The sequence below is a fragment of the Macaca nemestrina genome, chromosome 1 (genome assembly GCF_043159975.1).
Source record: "Macaca nemestrina isolate mMacNem1 chromosome 1, mMacNem.hap1, whole genome shotgun sequence".
NCBI classification, from domain to species: Eukaryota; Metazoa; Chordata; class Mammalia; order Primates; family Cercopithecidae; genus Macaca; species Macaca nemestrina.
The window spans coordinates 208,234,680-208,251,178 of record NC_092125.1 but is presented as its reverse complement, the minus strand read 5'-3'; the positions used below and the strand labels follow the sequence as shown (position 1 = coordinate 208,251,178).

At 52.6% G+C, this 16,499-nt stretch overlaps 1 protein-coding gene across 5 annotated transcripts; it reads right to left on the bottom strand.

Annotated features, from left to right (window-relative positions):
- Positions 1-1,149: 1,149 nt before the first annotated feature.
- On the bottom strand, positions 1,150-15,694 carry LOC105494478 (progestin and adipoQ receptor family member 7). 5 transcript variants are annotated; one of them, XM_071098265.1, is made up of 4 exons: positions 15,345-15,694; positions 11,653-11,742; positions 10,191-10,307; positions 1,150-3,523 (listed from the first exon to the last, which is right to left on the bottom strand). In XM_071098265.1, exon 4 carries the CDS (start codon positions 3,499-3,501, stop codon positions 2,461-2,463), a length of 1,041 nt encoding a protein of 346 aa, XP_070954366.1. In that variant the 5' UTR covers positions 3,502-3,523; positions 10,191-10,307; positions 11,653-11,742; positions 15,345-15,694; the 3' UTR covers positions 1,150-2,460. The 5 variants fall into 5 exon arrangements, with proteins under 5 accessions (XP_070954366.1, XP_011761223.2, XP_011761225.2 ...); XM_011762921.3 differs by lacking the exon at positions 11,653-11,742; XM_011762923.3 differs by lacking the exons at positions 11,653-11,742; positions 15,345-15,694 and adding an exon at positions 10,868-11,096.
- Positions 15,695-16,499: the final 805 nt, after the last annotated feature.

The following is a 16,499-nucleotide window of genomic DNA, read 5'->3' as shown; positions in this document are numbered from 1 at the left end:
CCCTAGTAACTGGAAGTACAGGCACACGCCACCACACCCAGCTAATTTTTGTATTTTTAGTAGAGATGGGGTTCCACCATATTGGCTGGGCTGGTCTCGAACTCCTGACCTCGTGATCCGCCCGCCTTGGCCTCCCAAAGTGCTGGGATTACAGGCGTGAGCCACCGTGCCCGGTCAAAAATTTTTAAATTTTTTTTTGTCGGGGGGAGGATCAGAAGCTCAGCCACCTCTTGCCCAGTCTGTAGCAGGTCAGCCAGGAGCCTCACCCATCTCTGCAGCCAGAGCCTGTCTTCACTGTGGACAGAGCTATCTCGCTTTGTCCCCCAGGCACAGTCTTGGCTCACTGCAACCTCAACCTCCTGGGGTCACGTGATCCTCCCACCTCAGCCTTCCAAGTAGCTGGGACTATAGGTGTCCGCCACCACGCCTGGCTAATTTTTGTGTTTTTAGTAGAGATGGATTTTCGCCATATTGGCCAGACTGGTCTCAAACTCCTGCCCTCAGCTGATCTGCCTGCCTCAGCCTCCCAAAGTGCTGGGATTACAGGCGTGAGCCACTGCACCTGGCCTATATCAAAATATTGATATACACATATTTTACGTGTGTTTGTATTTCGTAAGGTCCCCCACGATATTTTAGCAGTGAAGTGAAATTTCTAATTAATTTGGGTTTTCTTATCTTCCCAATTTTCCTTCATTGTATATATATTGCTGTGCACTATGGAAAAAGCAATATTATAAAAGTTAACATAACATACTCCTTTGGTGCGCATGCGAGGGGGCTCAATATGCATGGTGGAGTGTGCACGCCTCTGCCCCCTTCAGTAAAAACAAAAAAACCTTCCTTAATTGAAGAACAAACAAAAGTCTTTGTCAGATTATAAAGTGGGAATATATATATTTTAAACACATTTTAACTACTTCTAAAACTTTAGTAATAAAACTGCCCCCTACTCCCTTACCAAACAAATTTTGTATATATAGATATGGTATATAAGGCTCCAACCCCATCCCCCAGCAAAGATAAAACAAGAACTGCTCCCTCCACCCTATGTCCACTCCCAGGGGCCCCAACTTCCTCCGAAAACCACCTCCAGTAATGCGAGCAGGGGCCCCTCCCTGAACAGGAGACAAAAAACAAAGAGGCGGCTACTGTCACAGTCACTTTATTGCATCCAGGCCATAATCCAGACCACCCCAGCCCCAGCCCCACTTTTCCTTCCGCACCTCTGGGTCTCTGCACAAGTTTCCCTCTGCCTGGAATGCCCTTCCTATTCTCCATCTGCAAACTCCTATCTATTCACACTCCCCAACCCAAGACCCCGAGGGTCCCAGGCAGCACAGGTTAATCCCTCCTCAGCACTTCCCTTGACAGTTCATTCTGGTATCAAAGCCTTTGTCGGCCAGGCACGGTGGCTCACGCCTGTAATCCCAGCACTTTGGGAGGCCAAGGCGGGCGGATCACCTGATGTCAGGAGTTCGAGACCAGCCTGACCAACATGGAGAAACCCCATCTCTACTAAAAATACAGAAAATTAGCCAGGCATGGTGGTACATGCCTGTAATTCCAGCTACTCGGGAGGCTGAGGCAGGAAAATCACTTGAACCCAGGAGGCAGAGGTTGCAGTGAGCCAATATTGCACCATTGCACTCCAGCCTAGCCAACAACAGCAAAACTCCTTCTCAAAAAAAAAAGTCTTTATCATCTTGCATTGATCCTCAGGGCCCAGCGGTGACCTGCCTCTGAGCAGAGGCCCAGGCCATTTATCCATTCAACACTGAATAGATAAATGAATCCTTAACAAGGGAACCAGGAAAGAAGCTGGGAACAGGCTGTGTGGGACACAGAAGCCAGAACTAGAAGATCTGGGACTCACTGTCTGGGATGGTGACTGAAGGGGTATGAAGCACTGGATGGGACCCATTTCTCTCTGGCACAATCTACTACCTTTGGGGTCTCTCTGCAGCACCAACACTTGTGGCTGGGCTTCAAGGGACAGTAAGATCCTGCATATATTTTGGGCCTGCCCCTTCCGCATCCAGCAATGAAATCTGAGTAGAAGTGGGTTGCCAAGGCCTATCCTGGCTCAGCTCAAATCTGACTCTGGCCTAAGTTTCACCTCCTGCCTAGACAATCTAGAAGCCCCAATCCTCACCAAGCTGATCCCCAGCCTCACCCCAGTGAGTGGCAGTGGAGGGGCAAGCTGGAGTGGCCCACATCTTTAACTCTTTCCCTCTCCCTGGACAAGGAGCTGGGGCAGGCCCAGAAGTGGACCCCAGCAACTCCCAGCCAATCCGTAAATCCAAGAATTGGCCAGTGACGCCCTTGAGTTGAGTGGTGCACAAAGAGTCACTGTGGGCCAGACACAAACAATTTTACCAGGACTTGTTCCCACCTGGAGCCAAGCCCAGACCCCTGTCCCCCCACAATACCTCCCTCCCTACTAGATGCCAGCCCCCTTCACTTGGTCTTCTGATCAAGTCTGCGCTGTACCAGCTGGCTCAGGAGGAACGCGGTGAGGACGCTGCTGCCCACCGTGAGCAGGAAGAGACCGGAAAAGTTGTGAGGCCAGTGCGTGTGCAGAGGCTCATAGATGGGCCGTCGGGCCTCATAGTCCAGTGCCACAGCCTCCAGCTGAGCCAGCGTGCACAGCACCAAGAAGATGTGGAAAAGTTGGTGGCCCTGCCCGAAGACATGGCAGCTGCCAGGGAACCAGCGCTCAGGCATGAAGGTAGAGAAGAAGGCAGCAGCCAGCAGAAAGAAGACCACCTGGCACTTGTGGTAGAGAAGAGCTGGGTCATCTATGGCAGGGTCGGAGGACACGAAGATACGATGCACCACAGGACTGATGTCCAGTGCATAGGCCAGGGCGGAGGGCACTTCCTGGCATGTGCGGCCCAGCAGGCCTGGTTTCTGGATGTATTTGTTATAGCAGGAGCCAGTGCAGGAAAGCCAGGCGAGAAAGGCAGCCATGGGCAGAAAAACGGCCTGCACCCGGGCATGCCAGGAGGGCTCGATAGCATAGTAGAAGTGTGCCAAGGCACTGCCAAACTGGTACACGGCCACCCCCACGTAGTCCAGGAAGAAGAAGCTGTAATGCCAGAACTCGGACTTGGCCTGCAGGAGATGAGCCAAGGCACTGAAGGAGAGATAGGTGAAAGAGGCAAGGACAATGATGAAGAGGGGCAGGGCGTGTGGGTCTCCCCAGAAGTCCACAGTCTCCACAAAGAGGGCCAGTCGCAGCAGCAGCACCAGGGCCGCCAGCAGGTGGGTCCAGACATTCACGGCCTCGTTGTGCTGCTGGAACAGTGTGCGGAAGTAGAAGCGCCAGGTCTGATGCAGCGGCCGGTAGCCCGCATAGATGTACGGCTTCCAGAAGAGCGGTGGCACCTCAGCTCGGTCCACCGTGAAGACAGGCTCTGGCTGCAGAGATAGCTGAGGCTCCTGGATGACCTGCCGCAGACTTGGCAGGAGGTGGCTGAGCTTCTGGGCCATGGCCATGGCTGTGGGCCTTGGCAGGGAGCTGGGAGAGAGACCAGAGCAAAGTCAGGGGCCTGGTGTCCTGACCCCCATGAGCAGCAGCTGGGGGGCTCTGATGCCCAAATCCTACTCCCTCCTTCCCAGTGGCCTTATCCTTACACTGGGTTTAAGAATAGAAGACTCGTCCTATGGAATTCCTCATTTCTGACCTCATGAGAGCAAGGATCCCAGGTACCTAGAACAGTGCCTGACACATAGTAGGTGCTCAATAAATGTCTAAGGAATGTATTAATAAGGCTCCCTGCCTCGTTAATTTCCTTTCCGGTCCAGGCTCTACACAGCAGCACCAGCTGTTTTCTCTCCTAAAGAACAGATCTGGCCATGTGAAACACATGACAGGGGTCAGGCTCTCTCAGCCCCTGTGTTCGCGCCACCATTAGTGTTCATCTGGTGGCAGTAATGACCTTGCTAACAGACCCACTGCCTCTACCTATCTAGCTCCTCGAGAGTGGCCAGGGTCCCCTACTGACCCTCCACTACCCTGCATGACCTGGTCCCTGCTACCTTCTCCAGTCTTGTTGTGTAACCACAGTGCACATCAAATCCAGTCACAGTGCCACCAACCCCTGGACTGCGCTTTCACATGTCTGTAGCTTTATACAAGTCGCTCCCTCCGCCTGAGACATTTTCCTCATCTCGCCTACCAGGCAAACCCCTATTCATTCCTCAAAAACCTATTTCTTGGCTAGGCATGAGGCCTCACTCCTGTAATCCAAGTGCTTCGAGAGGCCAAAGCAGGAGGATTCCTGAGGCCAGGAGTTCAACACCAGCCTGGGCAACATAGTGAGATCCTATCCCTACAAAAAAAGTTAGCCAGGCGTGATGGCATGTGCCTATAGTCCCAGCTACTGGGGAGGCTGGGGCAGGAAGATCCCTGAGCCCAGGAATTCGACATACAGTGAGCTATGATCACACTACTACACTCAAGCTTGATCAAGTTTGCTCTTAAGTGAGATCCTGTCTCTTAAAAAAACAAAAAAACCCCCATTTCTTCTAGGTTGCTTTCCCTGGCCTCCTGAACCTCCTACGATGACCCCTCCACTTGAGTGCTTATCATCAGACCATCCTTTGACCATTATCACACTTCTCATGATTGTTCATGTGAGCTCATCAAGGGGAGGCAGTTTGTCTCATTATTTTGTGAATCCCTGGTGCTTAGCAAGTCGCTGGCACTCAGTGCTGCTGAATGAAAGAACAACATGGCCAGGCGCGGTGGCTCACATCTGTAATCCCAGCACTTCGGGAGGCTGAAGCGGGAGGATCACCTGAGGTCAGGAGGTCGAGACCAGCCTAACCAACATGGAGAAATCCCGTCTCTACTAAAAATACAAAACTAGCCGGGTGTGGTGGCACATGCCTGTAAGCCCAGCTATTTGGGAGGCTAAGGCAGGAGAATTACTTGAACCTGGGAGGCGGAGGTTGCAGTGAGCTGAGATCACACCATCGCACTCCAGCCTGGGAAACAAGAGGGAAACTCCATCTCAAAAAAAAAAAAAAAAAAAAAAAGAACAACATGACACCATTCTGATAATACTTCATATCCTTCCAGGCCCAACTCAAAAGACCACTTTTTTCCTGAAAGTACCCAGTTAACAACTGATGAACCATACCCCTACTCTCAAAATCCCCTCTCCAGACCCTCCCCCAACTGCCCATGGTTGCTAGTTCCAAATAAATCCAATATAACCCCTTACCCTGGCATTCAAGGCCCACATGACCTGCTCCTACTACCCTTATTCCCCACCTAACCCCAATGTCACACCCTGTGCCACCTTCCTTTCCCTGCACTGAAATCCTTTAAGGCCAGTACAAGCTGCCACCTCTGGGGCCTACTTACTGCTCCCCCAACCCCACTTTCCCCTCACCTATAATGGGTTACACAGTTTAACCTTGATTCATTCATTTAGCAAACACTTACTGAGCCCTTCTTTGCCTCAGACCCTGTGCTGGATGGGACAAGGAACAGAATGGAAGATTTGATCCCTGCCCTTATGAATGTCATGATCTGGCAAAAGATATAGAAACAAAAACAAATCACAGCAAATGCTCACACAGCACCTGCTAGAAGCTTCCCAGCAACGCTGCAAGGCAGACACTATCATTATTCCCATTTTCCATGTAAGGAAACTGAGGTACAGAGAAGTTAAGTGCCTTGCCCAGCCACCTAGCCAGGAAGTAGCAGATGGCACAGGCATGCTCTGAACTCAAGTCTCTTTTTTTGTTTGTTTGTTTTTGTTTGTTTGAGACAGAGTCTTGCTCTGTCAGCCAGGCTGGAGTGCAATCTCGGCTCACTGCAGCCTCCACCTCCTGGGTTCAAGCAATTTTCCTGCCTCAGCCTCCCAACTAGGATTATAGGTGCCTGCCACCACACCCAGCTAATTTTTGTGTTTTTAGTAGAGACGGGGTTTCACCACATTGGCCAGGCTGGTCTCAAACTCCTGACCTCAGGTGATCCGCCCGCCTTGGCCTCCCAAAGTGCTGGGATTACAGGTGTGAGTCAGAGCACCCGGCCTTGTTTTATTTTTAGATTATGTCTTGCTCTGTCCCCCAGGTTGGAGCACAGTGGTATAATCACAGCTCACTGCAGCCTTGACCTCATGGACTCAAGCAATCCTCCTATCAGCCTCCCAAGTGGCTGGGGCCACAGGCGCATGTTCCCATGCCCAGCTGATTTTTTAAATTTATTTTTACTTTATTGTAGAGTCAGGGTCTCACTTTGTTGCCCAGGCTGGTCTCAAACTCCTGGCTTCAAGCGATCCTCCCACCTGGCCTCCCAAAGTGCTGGGATTACAAGTGTGAGCCAATGTGCTCTTAACCACTACCCTAAACTGCACTTTGCAACACAAGGTGGCAAGGGCTATTCATCATTTCCTAATTATATACTGTTTTACCTGGCTTCAATTACCGTCATTCACTGTGTCACTCATTAACTCAAACATTTATTGAAAAATCTGCCAGACACTCTCTCCCTGCCCACCAAATAAATTCCCTCCAAGCTTACTTATTGGACCCAGTGTTCAGGTTCATCAGATATTTATTGTGACTACCTTTGCACCAGTCACCAGACAAGGAAAAGAGATTCAGGCAGGATAAAGCATTCATGTTCTCTGCCCCCAGAGGCACTGTGATCACCCCCAAAACCCCCAGAGGCACTGTGATCACCCCCAAAACCAATCAAATAAGTCACACGCAGTCCAAGTAAATGCAGGGTGCTTGCTATATGCAAGGCAGCATCAAGACGACCCCAACCCCCCAAACCCACATCTCCGGAGCCTGATTTGCATTCCTAAGCTTCTCCTGCATTAGGATTCTGGCATCAGCCCTGCTCCCCAGCCTTTCCTAGTCCAGTGGGGAAGCAGGAGTTGTTACACTGCTGCACAAGGGCTGCTGCTTAGGACAACAGGCATGTGCAGGACTCTTCCATTCCCCAGCAAGCCTGGCACAGGGCAGATTTGGGAAGCAGACATTACTGCTGCACTAATTAATGGGGCCACTTCCATCCAGAGCACAAGACCCCCATTGGCCAGCCTTGCTGGTTGGGGAGCCAGTACTGGATTTCTCCATCTCCCCAAGAGATGGCTTCAACCTCAACAATCTGGCCCCTTACTCTTGTCCACAACTTTGTCTTCCCAACTGAGAACCTTGGAGGGCCAGAAAAGACCTCTGAAAGCATCTTGTGCAGCTCTCTTGTTTTACACTTAGGAAAGCAGAACCCAGAAACTGGAAGGCCTTCCCCAGAGTCCTCCCACCCAGCAAGGTTTCTATTCTACTATTGCATCAAAGACCAGCGAATGATGGTGATGGTTGTGCCCTGTGGACACCTAGCTCCTGTGTGCTTGTGATCTGATAAGTCCAGTCCTGTGCTCCACATCCCACTCTTGGAACTTCCCAAGATATAACAGCACATTAAAGACTCTTAGAAGGGCTGGACACGATGGCTCATGCCTGTAATCCCAGCACTTTGGGAGGCCAAGGCAGGCAGATCACTTGCAATCAGGAGTTCGAAACCAGCTTGGGCAACATGGTAAAACCCCGTCTCTATGAAAAAATAGAAAAATTAGCCAGGTGTGGTGGTGTGCACCTGTAGTCCCAGATACTTGGGAAGCTGAGGCAGGAAGATCCCTTGAGCCTCAGAGGCGGAGGTTGCTGGGAGCCAAGATCATGCCACTGCACTCCAGCAACTCTTGTCTCAAAAAAAAAAAAAAAAAAAAAAGCTCCAAGAAGTCCTGCAGTGAAGAAGTCAGCTTAGCTTTGTTGAATCAACATTTGCCAAGCTTATGTGACCATGGATTCCTTCCCTAGTAATAATTATAAAGCCAGCTGAGGCTGGGAGTGATGGTTTATGTCTGTAATCCCAGCACTTTGGGAGGCTGAGGCAGGTGGATCACGAGGTCAAGAGATTGAGACCATTCTGGCCAACATGGTGAAACCCCGTCTCTACTAAAAATACAAAAATTTGCTGGGCGTGGTGGCGGCCAGCTGTAGTCCCAGCTACTTGGGAAGCTGAGGCAGGAGAATGGCTTGAACCTGGGAGGCAGAGGTTGCAGTGAGCCAAGATTGCAGCACTGCACTCAAGCCTGGGCAACAAAGTGAGACTCCACCTCAAGAAAAAAAAAAAAGCCAGTTGCAATGTAGAAAGTGTTTACTATATGCCCACTCTTCACAGTCCTGTTGCAATTAACTCTCATAACTTGCCTGTGAGGTAGGTACTATTCTGCCCATTTTGTTGTTGTGAATAATGAAATTCAGAGAAGTTAAAAGCTCCCAGCTGGGCACAGTGGCTCACACCTATGATCCCAGCACAATAGGAGGCTGAGGTGGGCGGATCACCTGGGGTCAGGAGTTCGAGACCAGCCTGGCCAACAAAAATTAGCCGGGCATGGTGGTGCATGCTTGTAATTCCAGCTACTCAGGAGGCTGAGGCAGGAGAATCACTTGAGCCTGGGGAGCTGAGATTGCAGTGAGCCGAGATCATGCCACTGCACTCCAGCCTGGGCGACAGAGTGAGGCTCTCTCAAAAAAAAAAAAAGGCCGGGCGCGGTGGCTCAAGCCTGTAATCCCAGCACTTTGGGAGGCCGAGACGGGCGGATCACGAGGTCAGGAGATCAAGACCATCCGGGCTAACACGGTGAAACCCCGTCTCTACTAAAAATACAAAAAATTAGCCGGGCATGGTGGCGGGCGCCTGTAGTCCCAGCTACTCGGGAGGCTGAGGCAGGAGAATGGCGTAAACCCGGGAGGCGGAGCTTGCAGTGAGCTGAGATCCGGCCACTGTACTCCAGCCTGGGTGACAGAGCGAGACTCCGTCTCAAAAAAAAAAAAAAAAAAAAAGCCAAAAAAAAGCTCCTTACCCACGGTAGGAGGATGGGGGAGGGAGGAGGGAGAGCCAGGACTGGTCTGTAGATGCTTGCAGACACGGCTGTTGCCCTGCTCCAGGCACCCTTGTCTGCATCCTACAGAACAACTGTGCAAAATGCTGGTCTAAAGCAGGCAACCAGGCCCTTTCTTATAAATTACTTTCTTAGGCTTCTAGCAATTCAGTCTCCCTAAGTTGCTAGCTACCCGCTTGCTCCCAATATTCTCCAGGGAGGCCCTGGCTCACAGCCACCTCCTTAGCTTAGTGACAGCGCTCCCTTACACCTCTCTCCCCCAGACATAATGGGCCCTATGGACAAAACCTGGAGGCAACATGCTAGGATGACAGAGGCCCCTCCACCCTATTTTCTTTTTTTTTTTTTTTTTTGAGACGGAGTCTCGCTCTGTCGCCCAGGCTGGAGTGCAGTGGCGCGATCTCGGCTCACTGCAAGCTCCGCCTCCCGGGTTCACGCCATTCTCCTGCCTCAGCCTCCCGAGTAGCTGGGACTACAGGCGCCCACAACCGCGCCCGGCTAATTTTTTGTATTTTTAGTAGAGACGGGGTTTCACCGTGGTCTCGATCTCCTGACCTTGTGATCCGCCCGCCTCGGCCTCCCAAAGTGCTGGGATTACAGGCGTGAGCCACCGCGCCCGGCCTCCACCCTATTTTCTTTAGACCTCAGCTAGAGGCCTCACTCCATCTAAATAGTTCTGTTTTCAGAATTAGTTTCCACCTCCTGACTCCATGGAAAGGGACTCTGATCTAGGGGAAAGGAAAAAGCAGGGGCAGGGGTCAAGCCTGAGCCAGCAGGATGAGGATGGGTATCCAGAGGGCACCATCAGGGCATCCTCTGAGTGGTCAGCCTCTGAGTCATGTGCCCACCAGGCTGCTGGGCCCTGTCTATTCAGGCAGCTCAGCCCAACTCACCTCCATAGGCCCCTCCAAGTCTGGCAAATTGCACTGGGTACCTGGGGGTTTCTCTCGAGCCTGGCAGCTGGTGACCTCTACTGTGGGACTGGGCAAATTCACCAGATGCTGAGCACTTCCACAGATGAGGGGCACTAGGGGCGGGGCTTCCAGGGACTAGGGGTATCTTGTGTGATGTCACCAGAGGGTGGGGCTAAAGACAACCTCCCACACCTCTCCTCCCCCGCTTCACCACTCCCATAGTGGGGAAATCCATGCTAAACTGTGTGTCTTCCTAGCCAGGCCTCCGCTGCAGCAAGCAGCTCACCATTCACCTCTGCATGAGACTTATGGGGAAACCGAGGGCCAGCTGAAAAGTTTGACTTACCTGAGATCACACAGCAAGGCAAAGGCAAAGCCAGGTGACTAGGGCCTGGTTGATGGTAGGGCCTGCTTGATGGTGTCAGGCAAACTTCGGTGGCTCCGGTCCACTACTCAGTGGGAACTAGAATGGAAGGAGGTTAGGAATAAAGGAAAAAGAAGACACTATAAAAGCGCACAGAGATGGACTTCAGATTCAGACAAACCAGGTTTGACTCCTGTTTCCATAACATGCTAGCTGTGTGACCTTAGACAAGTGACTCACTTTCTCTGATTCTTAGCTCTCTCATGGGAATGACAACATTATCTACCTCATAGGTTGCTGCAAAGATTAAATTTAATAGAACAAAGTTTTGGCTTCATTTAGGGACTCAACAAATTATTGCAATTATTATTAATAATAGTAGTAGTCTTTGAAATATCCCCAGCCTGAGAGATTTGGAGTTTTCTAAAAAACTCTCTTCTTTTAGCCCTCAACAGCTAGTTCCATTGGATTTGGGGGCCTCAGGAATTTCACTGTGTTCTTAAACATTTACCTTATCCCTGGGGGTGTAGACCAGGGAAATTTGGCTAGAGTTTGGACTTCCAAGGACACTGACCTTACTTAATCATTAAACTGCTCTTAGCAAAGACCATTCAGAGTAACTGTTCTGAATTCACACAGCCCTGAAAATTGGTGCTTACCCACAGGCCCAAGAGACGTAGCTAAGAAGTGACAGCCCCAGGGGAAGGGGCCTCAACTCCAGCAGCTCAGCCCTGGAGAGCAGGAGGGCACAAGAGGGTGAACCGAATTAGCAGGTGATCCAAATGGCATGCGGTCTGGCCTGGACATGTCTTACAGAAGGTTTGGGAGGCTTCTGGGTTGGCTAAACCTCAGAAGTGCGATCTCCAGGGCTCCAGTGGGAATGCCTCTGTCAGCCTGAGCCGCTCCTTCCTCCCTTCCCCTCCCCTCCACTTCCCCACCCCTCCCAATTCATATTCCTCAACTCAGGGTCAACCCTGCTCACCTCCCTCCTTAACCAAGGCTTGCCAGCCCCAGCCTGCTCTCCAAGGATACACACTGTCAAAGGTTCCCATAACACCCCTGGGGCAAAACAGACCAGGCTGCAGGGATGTGCTGGAAAATGGGCTTATGGAGAGGGAGAGCCCTGGGTTACCCCCATCTCACAGATTTCACTCAGTGCTTACTATATGCCAGCCTCAATGCGACCCAGGCATTCTATGTGTTGGGGCACACAGAAAATGAAGCAGACAGGCTCCCTGCCCCGACGGGCTCACCCACACAAATGCCCATGGGGCCTAGGAAGATCCAGCCTGGAGGGAAGCCAGCCAGGTGGTGAGCCTGGAGAACTGGAGAAGGCTGCTGCCCTGGGGGGTGGACATCCTCCACTAATCTCCAGCAGGCTGTTTCAAGAGAAGCCAGAAGCCTCATTTTTATGTGAGGATGAAATTTCGGGTCTGGAATTCACCTGCTGTGTGATTCTGCAAGAGTCCCTCAACCTCTCTGAGCTTGTTTCCTCTCTGGAATCAGAGGATTAAAATAGCTGCCTCTTGGGCTCCTGTGGAAGCAAAACAAAGCCATGGATGCCAGGTGTTGGCTCTGGCACAGTGCTGGCTCTGCCATTTCTGTGGGGTTCTCATCCTGACTCAGCCACTCAATCCCTGTGTGACCTTGGACAAGTCCCTTCCCCTCGTGGCCCTGTTTTTCCAAATGTCAAAGGAAAGAGTATATTCACCAGTGACTTCCAAGGGCCCTTAGGCCCTGGGACAGTCCAAGAATATTTACTTTAGGCCTCCTCTGTGCCAGGCACTGGAGCTTCCTCAGTGACAGAGCCACTTAAACCACTGCCCTCATAGAACTAACAGCCCAGGGAATTCATACCAATGCTAACACCACAGGATTTTTTTTTTTTTTTTTTTTTTTTTGAGACAGGGTCATGCTCTGTCGCCCAGGCTGGAGCGTAGTGGTACGAACACAGCTCACTGCAGCCTTGACCTCCCAAGCTCCGGTGATCCTTCTTCAGCCTCTTGAGTAGTTGGGATCACAGGTGCATGCTACCATGCCTATTTTTCAAAATTATGTGCAGAGACAAGGTCTTGCTACGTTGCCCAGGCTGGTCTTGAACTCTTGGTCTCAAGTCATCCTCCCACCTCAGCCTCCCAAAGTGTTGGGATTGTAGGCGTGAGCAACAGTGCCCAGCCAACATCTCAATATATTAATACCCTGTCCTCCTTGAGCTTATAGCTCAGCTAAATAACACCTATTATAAGCATTACTTGGTTACAATTCCACTTCCTCTTTAGTTTCCTTCTTGGCATGCAAAATATTCATTGTTGCCTCTCTGGGCCCTGATTGTTCCAGCACATTCTCTTAAAGATAACTTTTTCTCAGCATGGAAGGCAAAGTCTAACCCCATTAGATACAAATAATAAGGCCAGACCAATGTTAACACTGGGGCTGTCAGAAGAAAATCCTCTTGAAGGGTCTTTAGTGAGGATGACCCAATATGGCACCTGAAATATCATAAATGAGATTAGGTGCTACCATTCATAATATATAGTGGCTGGCTGTTGACAAAGAACTTTCACACACATTTTACCTCTCCCTCACAACTCTCTGGATCCACAGCCAACCTGGAGGCCCAGCTCCGGAGGCGGGAGGGCACAGCACATCTATCTGACTCCAAAACCAGTGCTCTTGCCCTTTGTCCAGCACAGGCAACTCCCAGGCACCCAGTGGTCACCACAGATTATACAGAAAGTTTTCATCCCTGGCTGGCCTCCCAGTCTCTTAGCAACTGGGTCACCTCCCTCAATGCAAGCTAACTCCCCAACTTGGTCCAAAGTGTTTAAAGAAAAAGTCCCTACATGTCTTCCAAAACTGAACAGAAACTGGTTTCTTTTTGGAACTTTAGCACTTGGGGCTTCCATGTATTTGTACTGGAAAATGTGATCAGAATGAAATAAGTAATTCTTTCTTTTCTTGAGATAGGGTCTCACTCTGTCACCAGGCTGAAGTGCAGTGCAGCGATCACTGCAGCCTCAACTGCCCAGGCTCAAGCGATCCTCCCACCTCAGCCTCCTGAGTAGCCCTAACCACAGGCACACAATACCATGCCTGGCTAATTTTTTTATTACGTGTAGAGACAAGGTCTCACTATGTTGCCCAGGCTGGTCTTGAATTCCTGGGCTTGAGCAATCCTCCTGCCTTGGCCTCTCAAAGTGCTGGGCTTACAATCATGAGCCACTGTACCCAGCCTCATTCATTGCTTTTTTTTTTTTTTTTTTTTTTGAGACAAAGTTTCGCTCTTGTTGCCCAGGCTGAAGTACAATAGCATGATCTTGGCTCACTGCAACCTCTGCCTCCCAGGTTCAAGCAATTCTCCTGCCTCAGCCTCCTGAGTAGCTGGGATTACAGGCATGCCCCACCACGCCCAGCTAATTTTGAACTTTTAGTAGAGACGGGGTTTCTCCATGTTGGTCAGGCTGGTCTCAAACTCGCGACTTCAGGTGATCTGCCTGTCTCGGCCTCCCAAAGTGCTGGGATTACAGGTGTGAGCCACCGCGCCCGGCCTTTTTCTTTTTTTTTTTTGAACAGGGTCTATGCTCTGTCCCCCAGGCTGGAGTACGGTGGCACCATCTTGGCTCACTGCAACCTTGAACTCGTGGCTTAAGCCATCCTCTCACCTCAGCCTCCCAAAGCACTGGGATTACAAGTGTGAGCTCCCACAGCTGGCCTGAAAAAACAATTCTTTTTTTTTTTTTTTTTTTTTTGAGACGGAGTCTCCCTCTGTAGCCCAGGCTGGAGTGCAGTGGCCGGATCTCAGCTCACTGCAAGCTCCGCCTCCCGGGTTCACGCCATTCTCCGGCCTCAGCCTCCCGAGTAGCTGGGACTACAGGCGCTGCCACCTCGCCCGGCTATTTTTTGTATTTCTTAGTAGAGACGGGGTTTCACCGTGTTAGCCAGGATGGTCTCGATCTCCTGACCTCGTGATCCGCCCATCTCGGCCTCCCAAAGTGCTGGGATTACAGGCTTGAGCCACCGCGCCCGGCCAGAAAAAACAATTCTTAAAGAAATTATTCTGTGGAGCTGAGACTCACAACTGCTCTGAGGAGGGGGAATCTCTCAGGCCCAGAGAGGTTGGGTGAGCTAACTACAGTCACTCAGCATGGGGCACAGAAAAAGGACCTGAGCTTCACTGCTGACCAGCAAGGAACCCTCTGGGCAGAGAAACTAAGGCAGGAGAGGGGCAGTCTCTCAACAAGAGGACCCAGAGGTACCACAGGCCTCATGACCAGAGGCTGGGTCCCTCTCTCCGATAGGAGCTCAGACTTGGGGTCCTGGGCTGTCCACCCAGGAGCAGCCAGACTCAGAATCCATCAAACTCTTCAGACTCGGAGGCCTTACCTTGGCCTAGCCCCACAGGCTTCCTCCAGGGGCTGCCACAGGGAAATTTCCGGGGATCTTCAAAGCCTGCAGCCTTGAGGCAAGTGCTGTGGGTTTTTCCCTTCCCACACTGTGTGTGGGGAACCCCAGGCTCTCCTGACACCGGGGAGGCTCCCTCATCCCCCAAGGTGTCTAGGCTGCTTGGGACCATGGAGCAAGTGCCCCTCTTGGCCCCCAGCAGTGCTATTCCCACTGTTTCTGGATCCCTAAGTGGGAATCCTTCACATCAGCCGGTTCTGGGCACCCACACCCCTTCCTGTCCCGGTCTCACCTAGATTCCCCCTCCAGAAAGCAGTGAGCTCCCTGACTGTCCTCCTTCAGGAAGGCAGCGGCCTTGCCCGGACCAGACGCCACTGCCCACTCCCTGCCCTCCATCCTTCACTCTACCCAAGCAGCCCTCCCCTTCCCTGCTCACTAGGCAAACAGGCTCTCAGGCCCCCCATCCGCATCCTCCTCAGTCGTGCTCCTTCTGTTCCTCCCACCCTTCCCAAGACACCCCCATCCAGTGAGCTCCTCCCTCCTGCGCCCTCCGCTGGCTGCTTCCCCGGGCGGGCGTCCTCTCATTTAGCCCGGGTGCTCCCCTCCGGCTCCGCGTCCTCCCCTGCCCCGAGAAGCCCTGCCCTTCCCACGTCCAGCCCCGCAACCCCGCCGCGCCCCGTGGGGAGCCCCCTCGTCTGCGGCCAGCCAGGCCTCCCCGTCTTGGCAGCCCCGTACCTGAGCCGGAGCCGAGCTGGGAAGGCCGCGGTGGCCGGGTCGGCGGAGCCGGCAGATAAAGGGGCGGCCGGGCAGCGGCTCCGCCCCAAGCCGGGGGAGGGCGGGCGGCCTCGGGCGCTCCGGCTGCAGCCGCCTCCCCGGGCCCGGGCTATGCCGAGCGTCCCGCACTCAGCCCGCTGCGCACAAGCAGCTCTGCCCCCCCAGGCCCACGTGTTGCACGCGCGGGAGAGGGGTCGGCCGCGTCGAGGCGGCGTCTCAGGACTTCTTGTGGCGTCACATAGATGGGGAGACTGAGGCCCAGGAGTGGACTCCCGGGGCTCCTCGGCGCGGGGCTGCGTCCGCGCTTCTCGCACTTCGGGACGACGGGAAGCGCAGCTTCCGGCTTCTGCGCCCGGCTGACCCTGGGAGGGTTGGGGAGGGCGGCCGCAGGAGAGTGGCTGAGTTGGGGAGGGCGGCCGCAGGAGAGTGGCTGAGTTTCCCAGCTAGAGCCCCCACGCTCACTCAGCGCACCCCGCTCCACCGCTCCCGAGGCCACTCTGCTCGAGATACGCCCCAGCGTTCGCACCTTCATTTCTCTGCTGGGGCAGCTCCAACCCCTCCTTGGGCACCCCTGGCTTCTTAAAGTTCCCACCCGAAACCCGCCCCTCGGGCAGCTTCCCCAGCTCTGTCCAGCCGAGTGCACCCAGCCTGGACCTGTATTCAAACACCCACTCTCTATCCTCTGGTGTTACACCTTCCCAGCTCTAGGAGCACCTGAAGGGTGAGGAATCCCTCCACATAGCAGGCCCCCCGTAAATACTGGATCAACAATGCCACAGATTGCCCGTTCCTCTAGTATGCAAAGACCTGGAACAGGCAGAATGGGGAGACCCCCACTCTCACGGCTCTTGGGAGCACACAGTCTGCCGGATGGGAGGCCAAGAGGAGACAGTCTAGGAGAAGACGCCGCTCTGCCCTTAGGGAGTTCTGAGACCGCTGGGAGAGGCGGTTGTGCCTAAACACGATGCCAAGATCCCAGTCCTCGAGCTCCCGTAACTCACCATGGAACCTTGGGACAGTCTTCTTGTTCTCTCTGGGCCACAGGTTTATTAACTGTAATAAACTGTAAAACAGAAATAATACCACCAATCTGCCAGCACTGTTAGAAGAATTAAA